The 19,523-nt window shown below is 45.2% G+C and overlaps 1 protein-coding gene across 1 annotated transcript in view; it reads left to right on the forward strand.

Annotated features, from left to right (window-relative positions):
* tmc5 (transmembrane channel like 5) overlaps nt 1-19,523 on the forward strand; it is a 365,838-nt gene that overhangs the window by 285,478 nt on the left and 60,837 nt on the right. Inside the window, exons 18-20 of the mRNA XM_086000829.1 lie at nt 3,763-3,939; nt 6,400-6,478; nt 8,455-8,556. Of these exons, the coding sequence (XP_085856955.1) occupies nt 3,763-3,939; nt 6,400-6,478; nt 8,455-8,556 (358 nt within the window). The remainder of the gene's footprint in view (nt 1-3,762; nt 3,940-6,399; nt 6,479-8,454; nt 8,557-19,523) is intronic.

Raw genomic sequence — 19,523 nt, forward strand, 5'->3', positions numbered from 1 at the left:
CCGATTTTCTGCCAGCCGTCGGGCGGGTTTTCAGGCAGGCAGGGGCTGAAAATCGCCGAAATAGGGGGTCGCGACCCCCCCGCCCCCGCCCCGCCCCGCCTGATTCCCCACCCCGTCCGACTTTCGGACTGCCGTTTCTCCGCGAGCCGATTCAGTCCCCTGGCCGTCGGGACCCTAATCACCAATTATTGGCATGTTTAATGCCATTTTAAGGGGCCCTTGCTATTTTCAAGGGTTCCCCACGCTAAACACGCCTGCGGGGAACCCCGCTGATGAAACCTGGTGTGAAGCTTGCTGGCAGCTGCAGGTCGTTCGGGAAAGCTGCAATTTAATCGGAGAGCATTTGTATGTTGGAGGACCTTGTTGTTGCAGGCTTGGGGCTACTTGTTCAAGGCTTAGGCACAGCTGTGGAAGGTTGTAGCCTCACACATTTCTCCAATGTGATCTCCTGGGAAGCACCGCTCGGCACCCTCACTCAGCACTCCCTCAGCGGAGGCATCTACCAGAAGCATGGGACGCCTTTTTTTCCTTCCCTTCTTGCCATTAAAGGATCTCCAGCAGCAGAGGCGGCAGCAGCAGAACCAGGAACAGCAGGATCAGCAACAGGAGCACCAGGCTGCTGCTCACTCACCTGAAGCTGTACAGGCCAGAAGGGGCCAGCGCTTGGAAGTGGCTTGAGAGCACCTTGCTGCGCTTTAGGGGGCCATGGGGACCCGTATCTGCACTGGCAGTCCTACTCAGAAGGACTTCCATGAAGGTCTGGTTTCTCTGTTCAATAGATGGCCATCGCTCCTCAAGAGATGTCATTCTCTTTTGAGCACTCACCATGTTTTCCCTACCCTGGCGACTTATCTCCTCCATGGAGGTTGCCAGCCTTTCCATAGTGATGCGTTCATGCGCCAATGACTCCACAAAGGCTCTGCTCATGGACATCATACTGTGGGGCTTCCTGACTGGAAATGGACAATTAGCAAGGCTGCCCACACGCTGGAAATTAATTGGACATTTGAGGGAAAATTGCGTGCAGCTGGCTGACCCATTTTTTTGTGGGTCAGAACCCCACATTCGGGGAATCCGACCATTTCCCACACAATCCACAAAATCGGGCCCTAGGCTTCTGGGAAGAAGAGGTCAAAGATGTTAAATATAATGCAGTACACAGTAATCTGGTAATTGTATTTAAATGGTGTGAAGACAAACAAGAAAAGTTTCGACATCAAAATTCCTAATTTTATTTTTGGGGTCATGCTGATAGCTTGCTCACTAACCAGAATTTGCCTGACAAGCTATTCATTGCATTGCAACCTCCACCAATTTAATTTTGGAAAATTAGACTGGGTGAAGATTACAATGCAAAAATACTGAGGTGACATCTTTTAACCCAATGGTAACTTCAGAGGGACAACAAGAGTGCTACCTTAGGTGAATGTACTCTACAGCTACCCCTCCCTTACTACAGCAACTTGTCATCAAGTACAGCTTTCTGGTCATTTTCTGCGGCCAACATTTCTGGCCTTAGGGCAGAGAATGTAGATGACAACAACTCTAATGGGACATTTAAATTAAAGGGTAAATTCAGCAATCCTGCGCTCCCAGCATTAAACTACATTCAAAGGGAACACAAGATGCTGTAGTTTTGTAGCTTTAGCTCTGACCCCTGCTTACTTTGAATGCAGCTTAATGCTGAGAGCATGAAACCATTGGGCCATAATTTGCTGTAGTTAGACTTCCCTTTCCACGTTTAGGTTTTTTAACTTTTGCGGGGCAAGTTACTGAAAGTGCAAGCTGATAACATCGCAGCAAGGGAAGCAGGGCATCTGGGATCTGAGTGAACAGGGCAAGCAATTGATGTCTCTTTAACTAATCAGATTGATGGATTGAGAAATTAACAGCACAAGGACTGAGAAGGAAGTGTAAATTAGAGTAGGTGAATTCAAAGTCAAATCAGGTACAGAAAGAGAAATAAAGAGAGAGAAAGATTGGATTAAGAGAGAGAGAAAACAAGAGGCTAGAAGGAAAAGTTAAAAAAAATACTTTTTAAATTTTACAATTTTAAAATTTCCAACAATTAAAACCTGATTGAATGAGACTCCACACTTGTAATAGTTCATTTGTAGTGCCAGAGAAGTTCACTGGCAGTAATTAACATTTCTCATGTTGTTAAAAGTGTACTTAAACTGAAATGGACAAGACGTAACTTTCTGTGGTAAGTTTACTTTTATCTACAGTGCAACTATAGCAACTTCACGTCGCTCAATGCACAAAATGGTGATCCAGATGGCTTCACCAACTCGGACAGCAACTTTTGGATATTTGAGTTTAACCGCACTCCTCGGCTGAAGTTACTGTACCATTTGCGCAAAAATAACAGCGAGCGTCATTAGCCTCACCAATATTTTGACAGCAACTTATGGTTCATTGAATTTAACCTTATGTGTTGTATATTATGGTCAGGTAATGATGTTCCTACTTGTGATACTTATGATATATGTACTGAAGCATGAGATTGTTCCCCCTCCACCTTCAGTCAGGGTTGAGAAGATATTTAATTATAAAGTTAAAGCATGTGTAAATGGGTCTAAGATGGCTAAGAAAGAATTAGCTGGCAACATAATAAACAAGGATATACTGTACCTGCAAGCAAGTGATATGTTAAAATACATGTTAAATCAGAAGAAATACAATGAAGCAGTCCTGGATATGTATTGTTAAAGCTACGCCCAGCATTGTATGTCTGAATAGTTGGCAGCTTTGCATGTGGCAGTTGTTGGAGACGAAGAGAATACCCTGCTTTCCTTGTGCTTTCTTAAAAAATGTTTTTGTCATTTAACAATTGTGTGCTGCACTCTTATCTAAACATAGTATAAAGAGGGAAAGGGTTACTGCAAGCTTGCAGGTGAAGCATGTGCTCTAGACCTATTATACACAATAGAGGCCCTATTTACACATGCCTTCATTGGCCTGGAGTTTACGCTTGATTACACTTTTTTTCAACGCAATTAGCCTGAAATCGACGTAACTGGCACAAAAGATCGTGGAATTTTAAGTGCAAATTGCATTCCACGCAACTCAAGTTTCTGCGATCTTTTGCGCTAGTTTTAACAGCATCGTGGTAGAAGCAGGCCCTGCTCACAAAACTGGCCACGCCCCCGGTGTGAATTAATCACCATTGGGAGTTTCCACTAATTGCACCGTTGCAAGCCTTCGAGGAGGCTCCAAATATAAGCTGGATCATTTGGACGCAAGGGCTCTAATAGGTAAATTTTGAAAGGTTTTGATTTAATTTTTTAAAATTTTCTAAGGAACTGACTACTGTTCCCCAATCTAACTAGCAAATAGTTTTGTTTTTTTTTAAGTCATTTTCAGTAATTTAAAATCGGATTACTCACAGGTGGTGGATTGACACTGTGATTTAAAATGCTTATTTTTTATGATAAACTAATTTTCAGCTATATTAATCAAACTGCACCAAGTCACCACTCTTAAATATATCAAGTCATTTTTTTTTTAATTACATTTTAAAATGCTACCTGATTTTGCTGGTTCATGGCAGGTTTTGCGTTTAATGATATGCAAATGAGTTTGAACAGAAACTCGGGTAAAAATACTTCCACTTTGGGCACAGTTTGCGCCATAATCGCCGATTGCACCCAAAGTGGAAACTCTACCACATTGTCTTTCCTTATCAATTATGTTTCAAACTATAGCTTCTGCATTTGCTGTATTGCTAATTTTATATGTATATTAAAATGTTTTTCTCAGATTGAAGCCTTCCAAACGCTGTGGTCCCTTTAGAGGATTAAACGTGCCGTATAGTGCCATTTCTAGTTTTATTCGTGTGATACAAGGAAAGATTTCTCAACTGAACTGGCTTGTATGGGGCTACAAGAACTTGATTTTGAACCCATTATTCTTCTTCATCTTAACAGTTATTGTGTTGTGAGTATTACAGTCATGTATCCTGTAATAAGTTAATTCATCTACAAATTCACCCCACCTTTGGCGCATGTGCCTTCAGCCATCTAGGCCCTAAGCACTGGAATTCCCTTCCTAAACCTTTCTGTCTCTCCACCTCTCTTCTCCTTTAGGACCCTCCTAAAAACCTCCCTCTATGACCAAGCTTTTAGTCACACCTTCTAATATCTCCTTCTTTGGCTTGACAACATTTTTTGTCTTTTTGCACTACTGTGAAGCACCCTGGGATGTGTTCTATGTTAAAAGCACTATATTAATGCAAGTTGTTGTTGTTGTTCAGTGGTGTGGGAGTGAGGTAAAAGCAAAGGCGCGCGACACTGCAGAGGTGGAAATAAGCAGTCTTAGTGATGAACAGGTTATGTGGTTCGAAGCTCAGCTCAAGGTCACAAAGGACACTGAGGTTATGGACCATTGGGTTCAGCCTGGCTGAACAGCTGGGAAAGGGGTGGAGTCAGGGCTAGGGTATGGAGATTTTGGTAGTGCTGAACAGGATGGCTTCAGTCTTGCCGATATTAAGTTGGGGAAAGTTCTCTCTCATCTACGACTTGATGTACAAGCAGTCAGACACCACAGTGGAATATTGGAGTCAAGAGTGGTGGTGGAAATACAGAGTTAGGTGTCGTCAGTTTACATATGGAAGTTGATCACATGTGTACGAGAATTTCGCTGAAAGGCAGCATATAGAAAAGATTAGGAGGAGGCCAAGGATGGAATTGGTGCATTCCCAAAGTGATTGTGTGGGGTGGGAGGAGAAGCCATTGCAGGAGATGTGCTAGGTGCATTGGGACAAATAGGAGTGGAACCAGGTGAAGGCGATGACATAGAGGTAGAGATGGACCATGGAGGAGAAATAATGAAAGAGGACAGAGTGGTCTACCATGTAATATACTGCTCTGGAGGTTTAGGTGGCAAAGGAACAATAATGTACCACAGTCACGAAGGATGTAATTGATTACTTTGATGATAGTGGTCTTGGTGCTGCAGGCAAGGAGGAAAGTGGTTTTAAGAGATTCAAGATAGGAAAGATGCTTGTAAAGCTGGATAGCAGTGATATGTTTGAGGAACTTAGAAAGGAAAGGAAGGTTAGAGATGGATCATTAGTTGGAGAGAACAGAGTGGCTGACAGTGGCTTTTGGAGGTAGGGGTGAATGACAGGATTTCTGTAGGGCTAAGAAATACTGCCAGAGAAAAGAAGTCATTGACGATATTTGCAATTATTAGCCCAAGGAAAAGAAAGTTGCTTTTGTGACTCGGTGTAGTTGGAATACTGATTTGATGGGTGCTGTTGCCAAATTATAAAACAGATATTGACTACCTCTTGCTTTGAGTATTGACACATGCAGTATCACATATATTACCTAAGCATCATATTACAAACAACCTGACCAGAAACAACAATCATTATTAATACATATTCACATATTTTATGTTTTTAACAAATTATCATTCTGGGTGTCATTATACTTCAGATGTTGGTCTCAGACCTGTACAGTGCAATGCAAAGCTGGCAGATCTAAGTTACACAGCATTTTGCACTCTGCCTAGTGACACAGGGACTCTGTGCTTATGTTCTTGCACACATACTGAGAGCTGGTTTTTCTAGTCGATTTAAATTTTACATTGGGAGAGACCCATTGGAATGTTGTCTATCCGTTATCATAGAAAACATTGAAAATAATGTTTTCAAAATTGCTGAGTTCTCCATGCTAGAGTTATACCGCACCCAGCAAGGCATTCAAGTGATATGAGACTGCTTTCTGTAGGTGGTTCACACCTTTTGATTTTAGTGCACTCTGGATTCAGACTACCTCTTGACTCGCAAAGTACGCTTCTATTTTCACATCGATGCACTTCTGAATTAACAAGACATCTGCACCAAAGGAGTGGTAGAATGGTGCCATGTCACGCATAAATGGGCCAGATTTTGCGACCCCTACGGGTGCGTACGAGGTGCGTATGCGCCTGTAGGGGTCGCGCAAGTGCCGGTTTCAGGCATGCGAATCTGTCAAGAATCTTGACAGATCATCCGCATGCACAAGAAAAGTGTCTCTGCGGGTGGAGAGTTGCGCTATTTGCACAACTTCCGCCCGCTGAATGACTGTCAAATTCTTACACCTACAAACCACATGCGCCCCTGAGATACGTGGGGCTCTACCCGCGCAGATCCAGGGAGGCCCAGGATCACAAGCCGCCATTCTTCCCGGGCCACCAGATAAGTTCGTAGATTATTTTCCGATCGGGGGCATCCGTCCACAGGAAGCCTCCGATCGGAAATTCAGGGCCCATGTGATTTCATTAAAGTGTTTTTTATTATGCAGTGTTCATTGGCAGGTACTAAACGTGAAGTAACTGCTCCATGTGTATCATAAGATAATTAAATTCAAGTACTACTGCTAATAATACTTTTTTTTTCTCTTTCTCAAGTGCTGTCATCTACCTGTATTTGCAAATTATAGATGGGCGGAAAATGATGGTAAAACTCTTGCAAGAGCACATTAGTAATGTGAGTTTGAGATGTACACTGTCTCATTCCATCAAAGCATTTGTAGCTTTCTTAATCAGCATTTTTAATCAACATTTTCCTACTATTTTCACTACCAGTCAAGTTTGTGTGCATTTAGTGTTTAGGCTATCTCGAGCAGTTTTACTAAAATAAGTTTGCAAGAGTGGTAGATTTTCTATTTTAGTTCCAAAATAGTATAAGGAGCCATAGATAGAATCTCAGAGCTTGAGGCACCCTAAGCTGTGATTTTCTTGTTGAATTTATTTTCACCAATTTTATCTCCACCCTCCTCTCCTGAAGCCATTGAGTCCCTGCTCTGATAAGGTTCCAATGTTGCTGGTTTCCCTCCTGTATCTTGCCTAAGTGGCCATTAGTCATGTATGAGTCTTGACAATGAATATCAGTGGGCTATTTGATAGCAGGGGGCATCACAGCCAAGCCTGCGGTTGCCCTCATCCAACATTCACACATGTAGACTTCCAGCAGGGGTCATCAGACTGTGTAAGGAGTGGGAAGGCAGCTATCCCTTCACCTAACACAGGGACTCGGGCCAATTGTAACATTGCTACTGTCACGCCAGCCAAGTTAAGTTAATTCAGTGCAGACTAGAAATCATACTTTGGGACCTGCCTAGTCTGCATGACTCAATTATTCACTGGCTAAACACACCAAGCCCTTTCTTCATGTTTTTAATCCTGTAAGATGTTATTTTGGTTCTTATTATCCTTTTTGATTCATGCATTTGGCTGTTGCTTCTTTCATCAATAAAGAATAGTTTAATTGCAACTTCTACTTATAAAATCCACAATTGAATGTAATGAAAGGCACTGAGAATGGTGTTTAATTTGCACTTTAAAAATAGCACAACACAAATTTAGGTTGGTGTAACAATAACAAACTACTAATGCTGAAGAATCGCACCTTTTCACTTTGGAAATGTACCAAAAACAAGACTGTGATTTAAATATGATTTTATTTGCTAATCTGAATGTGATTAAACTCAATATGGCTTGTCAAAGCCCCAATCTGTTGCAGCTCAGAGTAGTAGGGTTGTTCTCCTTACAGCAGAGAAGGTTAAGGGGAAATTTGATAGAGGTTTTCAAAATCATGAAGAGATTTGATAGAGTAAATAAGGAGAATTTGTTTCCAGTGGTAGAAGGGTCAATAACCAGAGGGCAGAGAATTAAGGTAATGGGCAAAAGAACCAGAGGTGAGATGAGGAGAATTTTTTTTACGCAGCAAGTTGTTATGATCTGGAATGCACTGCCTGAAAGGGTGGTGGAAGCAGATTCAATAATAACTTTCAAAAGGGAATTGGATAAATACTTGAAGGGGAAAAATTTGCAGGGTTATAGGGAAAGAGCAGGGGAGTGGGACTAATTGGCGAGCTCTTTCAAAGAGCTGATACAGGCATGAATGGCCGCCTCCTGTGCTGTATCACTCTATGATTCCATGATATGGGCTAACACTTGCAATTATATGCATATTGAATTTCCAATTTCAACCACACAGTCATGGAGAAGCGCTGAGTGGGGTCAGGTGGAAGGATATTCAGAGGTTATGTTTTCTTGCACATCCCATGTTATTCATTTGTTACCTGCTATCTGGCCACTATCTAGAATGATAAATAGTGCAGAGAAAACAAAAAGAGAAAAAAAATAAGAATTATTTTCAAGCTGCAAGGGAATGGCGACTCACCATCCTGTACCAACCCCGACAGTTGTTATGGATTGCAGATTTGCCAGCAATGATATTGTTTTATTGAAAGGCCAACTGAATATGAAAAGAAGATAATTTATATGTACAAGAGGGACTTAGAATGAATAGAACTATAGTGAATGAGTTTGGAGGTGACTTTGATGGACTAGTCTATGCAGAACATGACATATAGTGACTCTGTATACTGCTTTAACATGATGTGTTTTGTAATATACAAAATTGGTTGGTTAACCTTACAGAGGTATTTTCACTGTTAGGAAGGAAAAGACAAAGCATATTTGCTGCAAAAGCTCAATGCCTTGAAAGGAAAGATAGAATCTTCTAAAGAGAGGCTTCAAGCGTTGAAATTCTATGACGAGGTTAGTAATACACAATCTTTTAATCTTATAAATGTAGGTAGTTTGATTGACAACTCAAAACTGGAATTGTATCAGTGCGAATGAAGTGTAAACTATCTGATGGCATCTAATAACGAAAGACAGTAGTCCACTTCTAATAGATGTTATGAGCCTAGAAACTGCTGTCAACGGAAAGCTTTTCACCAGCGGCAATTGTGCAATAGTGACCAGTAATGTTGGCAGTGCAGTTCATTTTCTGACACTAGCAAAATTGCTCTAGTAGAATTTGAAGTGCGAGTGCTGATGCACTCATTTCATGATATAAGGCAATTAAGCTGCCAAATTGGGCACTTAAAGAGGATGTGCCCTATAATGCAGCTGTAAAACTTTGCTGATGCAATACATTCATCTCGCACAATTAGAACCGGCACTATTAGAGAGGGTGCAGTGAGAAAACTGAAGCCTTCATTTATAGGTGCATTTCTCCAAATTCCCTTTTTGTGTTCTAGTTTATTTTCACAATGGGGACTACTTTCAGCCTTCCACTAAAACGACTTGGCAGAGGAGAAGCAGCAAGACGAAAGGGCTGCCTGTGATATCAGATGATATGTGTGGACTACAGTCCAGTTCCATTGCTCCACTGTACATTGGTTCTCTCATTCAAAGTATAGTAATGCCCATAGAGATGTACCTATGCAGATGGTTCAGCAGAGAGCTGCTGATAGAGCTATTCCATCTCCTTCAGGAAGACCTACACATAACATGTAAATTCTAGATTGTGTTGTTGATGGCCATCAAACTCAGCATGACTCTCAACTTTTATGCGTTGAGCTTCTTCTAGGACATCTGCAAGTGTCAGCCATTTTTATCTCCACTGTTGTATCAAAGGAAGTCTTAGCTGCATTATTCAACATAGCCAATGACTTCATCACTTTTGCAACTGACCAACAGCAGCTACATGAGAGGACAACACAATTAATTAGCAGAACTGATGACTTTTTTTTAGAGCCCAGAGAGTCATCGATTGCACTCATATTTCCTGTGCAAAATGCTGTGCCATATATAACCTGAAAGTATCAGCGGGCTCAGTGGGAGCACTCTTGACACAGAAGGTTGGGGGTTCAATACCCATTCCAGAGACTTGAGCACATAATTTAGGTTGACATTTTAGTATAATACTGAGGGAGTGCTGCATTGTTGGAGATGCCAATTTTTGGAGGGAACATTAAACTGAGGCCCTGTCCATCTGTTCCTGTGGATGCAAAAAATCTCATGGTAGTATTTGAAGAAGGGTAGAGGAGTTCTCCTGGTGTCCTGGCCAACATTTGTCCCTCAGCCGACATTACCAAAACAGAATAATTGCTGCCTGTGGGACCTTACTGTGTGCAGATTGGCTGTTGTATTTATGTAAATAATGGAATATATGCTTCAAAAGTAATTAATTGGCTGTGAAGCAGTTTCAGATGGCCTGAGAATGTCAAAGGCACTATATAAATGCAAGTTCTTTCTTGTTTTTACCTCAATTTGTGACCACCAGCAAAGAATGATGCAGATGAATGCCTGGTTCTCTGGAAGCCGTTATGATGCTTCGTTTCCTCCCTATCTCTGTACCCTCTTCCAACCCTACAACACCTCGAGAACTCTGCGTTCCTCCAAGTCTAGCCTCTTTGTCCATCCCCCACTTCCTTCACTCTACCACTGGTGGCCATGCCTTCATCTGTCTGGGTCCTAAGCTATGGAATTCCAGATTGCTTTTCAACTCACTGAAATTAGCCCTCCCCTAGTTGAGTATTTTCACATTTGATTTCTCCTTGTCCTTTTCCATAACTACTCTAAGCCTAATGATATTGTGATCACTGTTTCCCAAATGCTCTCCCACTGAAATATGCTCCACTTGCCTCAATTCATTCACCAGAACTAGATCGAGCACTGCTTTCTTCCTCGTTGGGCTGGAAACCTACTGATCAAGAAAGTTCTCATACACATTTCAGTAATTCCACCCCCTCTTTGCCCTTTACACTGTTATTTTCCCAGTCTATATTAGGAAAATTGAAGTCCCCCATTAAGACTATAAAATTCTTGCATCTTTCTGTAATTTGCCTGCAAATTTGCTCTTCTATCTCCTTCCCACTATTTAGTGACCTATAGTATACACTTTGGTGGTCTAGGGTATAGTTTGGTCACCTGTCCTATTGTCTCCTTCTTTAGCTTGGTGTCAATTTCTGTCTGATTCCGATCCTGTGAAGCACCTTGGGACATTTTACTACATTAAAGGTGCTATATAAATGCAAGTTATTATTTTAAGGCAATCATCTGTGCCACGCTTACTTGAAGGAAAATCAAGAAAGGAAGGATGGCTCTAAGCAAACCAAGGCTACCTATACTGGCGTGGATCATGACCCTCCATGGCCCCCTGCATGGTTTCCAGAATAAATGTTATCTGTTGCGTGCACCATAACTTCACCCTGAAATAAGGCCTCAGCATGCAGGCCGTAGTGCTCCTCAGGCTGTACATTGCAAGTGCTCTGCGTGTTTCAGCTCTGTCTCATATTGTAGTATCTGACTGGTGCTGCCTGCTTTCAGTAGGGTTTGAAGTTGCTGGCCCATGAACTGCCTTTTCTCACTCTGTAATGCCCAACTCTTAAGCAGTTTTTCTGAATAAACACCTGGTTTGCCTACCCAGCGCTTTTTCAGCTGCTTAGCTATCTCCTTGTTGCAGTTCACAGTTGATTAAGAGAATTAGTGCTTCTTCTCATTGGCTAGCCTGCTGTGCATGAGATTTGGCCCAACTTTGGCCCACAGACTGAAAACAACAAAATTGTGAGTAAATAGGAGAAAGTTCTCCTAATAATTGTGAAGCAATTCACAGTTAAGCCATGAATAGTACATAAACAGCAGTTTCTAGGCTGTGGGCTCATTGGAGTGAGTATTCAGCTTGCCCTCAAAATGTATAATTCTTTTATTATGCTTTCCTGTATATTAAATCACAGTACATTCAACAGTAATTTTATCAATCTAATGTCAACACTACTTTTAAAGAGAATACCACCTTCATGGGGAAAAAACGTGTTTCAAAACAAATACAACAAAGTTTGCAACATATGAGATATTCAGCATTAATTTCTGCAGGGGCTCTTTCGATCAACTGCCATAACTTCAGCAGAAGATTGGTGGAAACTGCGATGAAATGGCATAAACACCATTTCTCCGGTGGTTCTATGCTTCATCCCATGAAGTTATAGCACCCAATCAGGAGAACCTCCACAGAAATTCAAGCCCGTTGATTGAAATTTCATTAAAATATCTCATTATGTTGAATGTGCATAATTTCATGATGGTGGAAATGGTATATGGTCTTCCCTCTGTTGGAGGCAATAAAATCGTCTGCCCAGCGCTTTTTCATGAAGATGATGAGGTTGTAGCGGTACCACCGGGTGTCCCTTACCTATTATACATAATTCCCTTTAACTATGTTTGTACATACAGTTTACCTGTACGGGGCGTTGCCCCTTTAAGGACGCGAGCCGGCCCAGCTCGGCCTTCCGCTCCCGCGACGGCCACCGGCCCAGTTCGGCCTCCCGCTCCCGCGATGGCCGCCGGCCCGGTTTGGCCTCCCGCTCCCGCGACGGCCGCCGGCCCGTTTCGGCCTCTCGCTCCCACGATGGCCACCGGCCCGGTTCGGCCTCCTGCTCCTGACTTCGGCCGCAACAGCCAGCTGCAGTGCTGGGTGCCGGGTAAACGCACTGACGTCATCACGCACATCACGTGACCGCCCCAAGCGCGGGCAAACGCGATGACGTCACGTCGCAAGTCACATGACGCCCCGAGCGCGGGAAACGCGAGCAGCGCGATGACGTCACGACGCAAACGCGATGACGTCATCGCACAAACCTCCGGACTGCCTAGTCAGTCCTGGTGGCGTCCCCACTGGGGAAAGACCTGTTCCACGACTCGCCTGCATCGTTCTACGTTGTTTGCTGTATTTCATCTAATTCAACATTAAAATCCAATTTGATGTTCTTCCGAGTTAAGCTCTGTTATTTGTTAGGAATACACTTATTCCTACAAGGTATGTTTTCTTCAGAATCCAGAGAGGAAAATTGGATGAAGAGAATTGACCACCCTTAAAAGAGCCTGCTGTATTTCCCTTCTATTTAAGTTGATGAAAGGAAAATTTAACAGGTTGCATTAAAAGGGTCTAATATTCTAACTGCGCCCCCCCCCCCCCCCACCCCACTGCATCCCCTCCCAATCATCCTCTATATGCTCCACTCAGTCGATGTTTTATGCTCAGGCAATACAAATAAAAAATCTACTCGGGTGTCTTTACCAGTCAAAAATACTACTTTAATGTTATTAAGACCACAGAATCCATCTAATAACTTTTTGTAATAAAAACAGAAAATGCTGGAGAAACTCAGCAGGTCAGGCAGCATCTGTGAAGAGAGAAACAGAGTTAACGTTTCAGGTCAATGATCTTTCGTCAGAACTGGAAAAAAGCAGGAAATGGAACAGATTTTTAAGCAAGTGCAGAGGCTGGGAAAGGGGGAGGGGATGAAAGAACAAAAGGGAAGGTCTGGGATAGGATAGAAGGCGGAAGAGGTTAAGAGACATTAAGAGATATTCAAGGCAAAAGGAGATGGTAATGGGACAGGTTAAGAAACAAAGGATGGCTCTAGATGAAGTGTGAATTGCGCTGGCAGAATGAAAGACATGGTGTGGAGATGCCGGAGTTGGACTGGGGTGGACAAATGTAAGAAGTCACACAACACCAGGTTATAGTCCAACAGCTTTATTTGAAATCACAAGCTTTCGGAGCGCTGCTCCTTCTTCAGGTGAAGTGGAGAAATGCATAAAGACACAGCTTATATAGTCAGAGAATCATGTCAGATGTTTACAGGTAACCTTTCCAACTGCCATTTATCACACCTCGGCAGAGAGATAATCACAGCAGTCAAAGGTGTGAATGGTGTCCAAATAGGTCAGTCAGGGAAACATTACATCAAAGAACAATGAGGTGGGGTCACAAGGGGTCAAATATTGCAGATGCTGGGGTCTGAATGAAAAACAAAAAAACAGACAAAAAACATTTTTTTTTGGCTGGAAATCACAGCAGGTCCGGCCGCATCTGTGTAGAGAGAACAAGCCAATGTCGACTCGAGTCTGGATGACCCAGCATCAGGTGGGGTTACATGTAGCGTGACATGAACCCAAGATCTCGGTTGAGGCCGTCCTCATGGGTGCGGAACTTGGCTATCAGTTTCTGCTCGACGATTTTGCGTTGTCGTGTGTCTCGAAGGCCACCTTGGAGAATGCTTACCCGAAGATCGGAGGCTGAATGTCCTTGACTGCTGAAGTGTTCCCCGACTGGGAGGGAACACTCCTGCCTGGTGATTGTTGCGCGGTGTCCGTTCATCCGTTGTCGCAGTGTCTGCATGGTCTCGCCGATGTACCATGCTCCGGGGCATCCTTTCCTGCAACGTATGAGGTAGACAACGTTGGCCGAGTCACATGAGTATGTACCATGTACCTGGTGGGTGGTGTCCTCACGTGTGATGATGGTATCTGTGTTGATGATCTGGCATGTCTTGCAGAGGTTGCTGTGGCAGGGTTGTGTGGTGTCGTGGTCGCTGTTCTCCTGAAAGCTGGGTAATTTGCTGCGAATGATGGTCTGTTTGAGGTTAGGCGGCTGTTTGAAAGCGAGTAGTGGAGGCGTGGGGATGGCCTTAGCGAGGTGTTCGTCGTCATCGATGACATGTTGAAGGCTGCGAAGAACATGGCGTAGTTTCTCCGCTCCGGGGAAGTACTGGACGACGAAGGGTACTCTGTTGGTTGTGTCCCGTGTTTGTCTTCTGAGGAGGTCTATGCGATTTTTCGCTGTGGCCCGTCGGAACTGTCGATCGACGAGTTGAGCGTCATATCCCGTTCTTACAAGGGCGTCTTTCAGTGTCTGTAGGTGTCCATCGCGTTCCTCCTCGTCTGAGCAGATCCTGTGTATTCGCAGGGCTTGTCCATAGGGGATGGCTTCTTTAACGTGGTTAGGGTGGAAGCTGGAGAAGTGAAGCATCGTGAGGTTGTCCGTGGGCTTGCGGTAGAGTGAAGTGCTGAGGTGTCCGTCTTTGATGGAGATTCGTGTGTCCAGGAATGAGACTGATTCTGAGGAGTAGTCCATGGTGAGTTTGATGGTGGGATGGAACTTGTTGATGTTATCGTGTAGTCTTTTCAGTGATTCTTCGCCGTGGGTCCATAGGAAGAAAATGTCGTCGATGTATCTGGTGTATAGCGTTGGTTGGAGATCCTGTGCAGCGAAGAAGTCTTGCTCGAACTTGTGCATGAAGATGTTTGCGTATTGGGGTGCGAATTTGGTCCCCATGGCTGTTCCGTGTGTTTGAGTAAAGAACTGGTTGTCAAAGGTGAAGACATTGTGGTCAAGGATGAAGCGGATGAGTTGTAGGATGGCATCTGGAGATTGGCTGTTGTTGGTGTTGAGTACTGAGGCTGTCGCAGCGATGCCGTCATCGTGGGGGATACTGGTGTAGAGTGCCGAGACGTCCATCGTGGCGAGGAGTGTTCCTGGTTCAACTGGTCCGTGGGTGCTGAGCTTCTGTAAGAAGTCTGTAGTGTCGCGACAGAAGCTGGGGGTTCCCTGTACGATAGGTTTCAGGATGCCCTCGACATATCCAGAGAGGTTCTCACACAGGGTTCCGTTGCCTGATGCGATAGGACGTCCAGGTGTGTTGGCTTTGTGTATCTTTGGGAGGCAGTAGAAGTCTCCCACGCGGGGAGTACGTGGGATGAGAGCATGTAGGATGCTTTGAAGGTCTGGATCGAAGGTTTTGATCAGTCTGTTGAGTTGGCGGGTGTGTTCTTTGGTCGGATCTGCGGGTAACTGTCTGTAGTGTTCCTGGTTGTCCAGTTGTCGGTATACTTCTTTGCAATAGTCCGTTCTGTTCTGTATGACGATGGCACCTCCTTTGTCTGCTGGTTTGATGACGATGTTGCGGTTGGTCTTGAGAGCGTGGATGGCGTTGCGTTGTGCTCGGGTGACATTCTGGACTGTCTTGTGAGTGCGGCTGATGAATCTGGCGTTGATGCATCTCCTGACAGCTTGAGCATACATGTCAAGCTTAGGGCAGCGACCCTCCGGAGGGGTCCAATTGGACTCTTTCTTCTTCGGTTGCTGCACTGCGGATCCCTCTGTCTGCTGTTCCGGATCATTGATTGTCTCATTGGGTTCGCTGCTGACATCTTGGGATTTGTGGAAGAATTCCCGGAGCCTCATTCTCCTGATGAATTCCTCTGTGTCTGCCGCGAGACCGATGGGGTCCATTTTGGTGGTGGGGCAGAAATTGAGCCCTTGGCTGAGAACTTCAATTTCGTCTGGTTGAAGGGTGTGGTCGGACAGGTTGACGATGGATTTCCCTGTGGTTTCAACCGTGGTACCGGGGGAGGCTTGGTTGCTGCTGCTGGTGATGCCAAGTTTCTCAAGCTTCCTGTTCTTGGTGTGCATGTAGGTAGCATAGTTCCGTTGCCTTGTTTGTTTGGCGGTGTCTCGTAGCTGGTCTGCTGCGTCCTGAGCACAGGCTGAGAACATGGACTCCATCTCGGTTTCGAGGTTGCGGCGTCTGCTGTAGAGCTGGTGTACGAGACTACTCCTCAGAATCAGTCTCATTCCTGGACACACGAATCTCCATCAAAGACGGACACCTCAGCACTTCACTCTACCACAAGCCCACGGACAACCTCACGATGCTTCACTTCTCCAGCTTCCACCCTAACCACGTTAAAGAAGCCATCCCCTATGGACAAACCCTGCGAATACACAGGATCTGCTCAGACGAGGAGGAACGCGATGGACACCTACAGACACTGAAAGACGCCCTTGTAAGAACGGGATATGACGCTCGACTCGTCGATCGACAGTTCCGATGGGCCACAGCGAAAAATCGCATAGACCTCCTCAGAAGACAAACACGGGACACAACCAACAGAGTACCCTTCGTCGTCCAGTACTTCCCCAGAGCGGAGAAACTACGCCATGTTCTTCGCAGCCTTCAACATGTCATCGATGACGACGAACACCTCGCTAAGGCCATCCCCACGCCTCCACTACTCGCTTTCAAACAGCCGCCTAACCTCAAACAGACCATCGTTCGCAGCAAATTACCCAGCTTTCAGAACAGCGACCACGACACCAAACAACCCTGCCACAGCAACCTCTGCAAGACATGCCAGATCATCAACACAGATACCATCATCACACGTGAGGACACCACCCACCAGGTACATGGTACATACTCATGTGACTCGGCCAACGTTGTCTACCTCATACGTTGCAGGAAAGGATGCCCCGGAGCATGGTACATCGGCGAGACCATGCAGACACTGCGACAACGGATGAACGGACACCATGCAACAATCACCAGGCAGGAGTGTTCCCTCCCAGTCGGGGAACACTTCAGCAGTCAAGGACATTCAGCCTCCGATCTTCGGGTAAGCATTCTCCAAGGTGGCCTTCGAGACACACGACAACGCAAAATCGTCGAGCAGAAACTGATAGCCAAGTTCCGCACCCATGAGGACGGCCTCAACCGAGATCTTGGGTTCATGTCACGCTACATGTAACCCCACCTGATGCTGGGTCATCCAGACTCGAGTCGACATTGGCTTGTTCTCTCTACACAGATGCGGCCGGACCTGCTGTGATTTCCAGCCAAAAAAAAATGTTTTTTGTCTGTTTTTTTGTTTTTCATACAGACCCCAGCATCTGCAATATTTGACCCCTTGTGACCCCACCTCATTGTTCTTTGATGTAATGTTTCCCTGACTGACCTGTTTGGACACCATTCACACCTTTGACTGCTGTGATTATCTCTCTGCCGAGGTGTGATAAATGGCAGTTGGAAAGGTTACCTGTAAACATCTGACATGATTCTCTGACTATATAAGCTGTGTCTTTATGCATTTCTCCACTTCACCTGAAGAAGGAGCAGCGCTCCGAAAGCTTGTGATTTCAAATAAAGCTGTTGGACTATAACCTGGTGTTGTGTGACTCCTTACAGAATGAAAGACAGCTGCCATGTGGGGGAGAAGAAAAAAAGACAGACAAAGAGTGTGGATAAAAAAATAAATATATATATATGATAGCGGCCGAGGTTATGATCTGAAATTGTTGAACTCTATGTTGAGTCCAGAAGGCTGTAAAGTGCTTTATCGGAAGATGAGGTGCTGTTCCTCGAGCTTACGCTGAGCTTCCGTGGAACAATGCAAGAGGCCGAGGACGGTGAGGTCTGAGTGAGGGTGGAGCGGTGAATTAAAGTGACAGGCGACCGGAAGCTTGGCGTTCCCCTTACGGACTGAACGGAGCTGTTCCGCAAAGCAGCCACCCAATCTGTGTTTGGTCTCCCCAATGTAGAGGAGACCACATCGTGAGCAGTGAATACAGTATACTAAATTGCAAGAAGTACAAGTAAATCGCTGTTCCACCTGGAAGGGGTGTTTGGGGCCCTGGACAGTGGGAAGGGGGGAGGTATAAGGGCATGTGTTGCATCTCCTGCGCTTGCACAGGAAGGTGCCGGGTGAAGGGGTGCTGGGGGTGATAGAGGAGTGGACTAGGGTGTCACAGAGGGAGCGATCCCTACGGAATGCTGAAAGGGGAGGTGAGGGGAAGATGCGTTTGGTGGTGGGATCACACTGGAGGTGGCGGAAATGGCGGAGGATGATCCGTTGAATGTGGAGGCTGGTGGGGTGAAAGGTGAGGACAAGGGGAACTCTATCGTGGTTCCGGGAGGGAGGGGCAGGGGTGAGGGCAGAAGTGCAGGAGATAGAACGGACACGGTCAAGGGCCGTGTCAACCACTGTAGAGGGGAATCCTCAGTTGAGGAACAAGGAAGACATGTCAGAAGCACTGGTATGGAAGGTGGCATTGTCAGAGCAGATGCGGCAGAGACGGAGAAACTGGGAGAATGGAATAGAGTCCTTACAGGAGGTGGGGTGGGAGGGAGTGTAGTCCAGGTAGCTGTGGGAGTCAGTGGGCATGTAGTGAATGTTTGTCAATAACCTATCCCCAGAGATGGAGGCGGAGAAGTCAAGGAAGGGAAGGGAAGAGTCGGAGATGGACCATGTGAAGGTGAGGGAAGGGTGGAAATTGGAAGCAAAGTGAATGAAATGATCTAGTTCAGGGCAAGAGCAGGAATCGGCACCAATACAGTCATCAATGTATCGGAAAAAGAGGTGAGGGAGGGGACCTGAGTAGGACTGGAACAAAGAGTGTTCCACATATTCCCTGAAAAGGCAGGCACAGCTGGGACCCATGCGGGTTCCCATAGCAACACCTTTAATTTGGAGGAAGTTGTTCAATGTGAGAACATCTTCAGCCAGGCGGAGGAGGGTGGTGGTGGATGGGGACTGGTTGGGCCTCTGTTCAAGGAAGAAGCAGATCGCCCTCAGGCCATCCTGGTGGGGGATGGAGGTGTAGAGGGATTGTACGTCCATAGTGAAAAGGAGGCGGTTGGGGCCAGGAAACTGGAAACTGTTAAAGTGGCGGAGGGCGTCGGAAGAGTCACGGATGTAGGTGGGAAGAGACTGGACAAGGGGAGAAAAAATAGAGTCGAGATAGGAAGAGATAAGTTCCGTGGGGCAAGAACAGGCTGAAACGATGGGTCTACCAGGGCAGTCCTGTTTGTGGATCTTGGGAAGGAGGTAGAAGTGGGCTGTGCGGGGTTGGGGAACTATGAGGTTGGTGGCAGTGGGGGGAAGATCTCCAGAGGAGATCTGACACCTCATATGCAAGTTTCTGATTGGTTCAGAGTAGGTGCCTATTCCCATCTTTTATTGGTTCAGTCCTATCGTGAAAAGCAACTAATCAGAAAATCTTAGGAAAAACAATTCAGTTTCATTTTCTGATTTTGGATGCTCGCAAAAATAATTAGTCCCTTTCAGTCACCATGACATTTCCCTGCTTACAGCACACCAAAAAGAAAGAGATC

This window comes from Somniosus microcephalus, chromosome 11 (assembly GCF_052327205.1).
Source record: "Somniosus microcephalus isolate GS21.2 chromosome 11, FLI_Smic_1.0, whole genome shotgun sequence".
Taxonomy (NCBI): domain Eukaryota; kingdom Metazoa; phylum Chordata; class Chondrichthyes; order Squaliformes; family Somniosidae; genus Somniosus; species Somniosus microcephalus.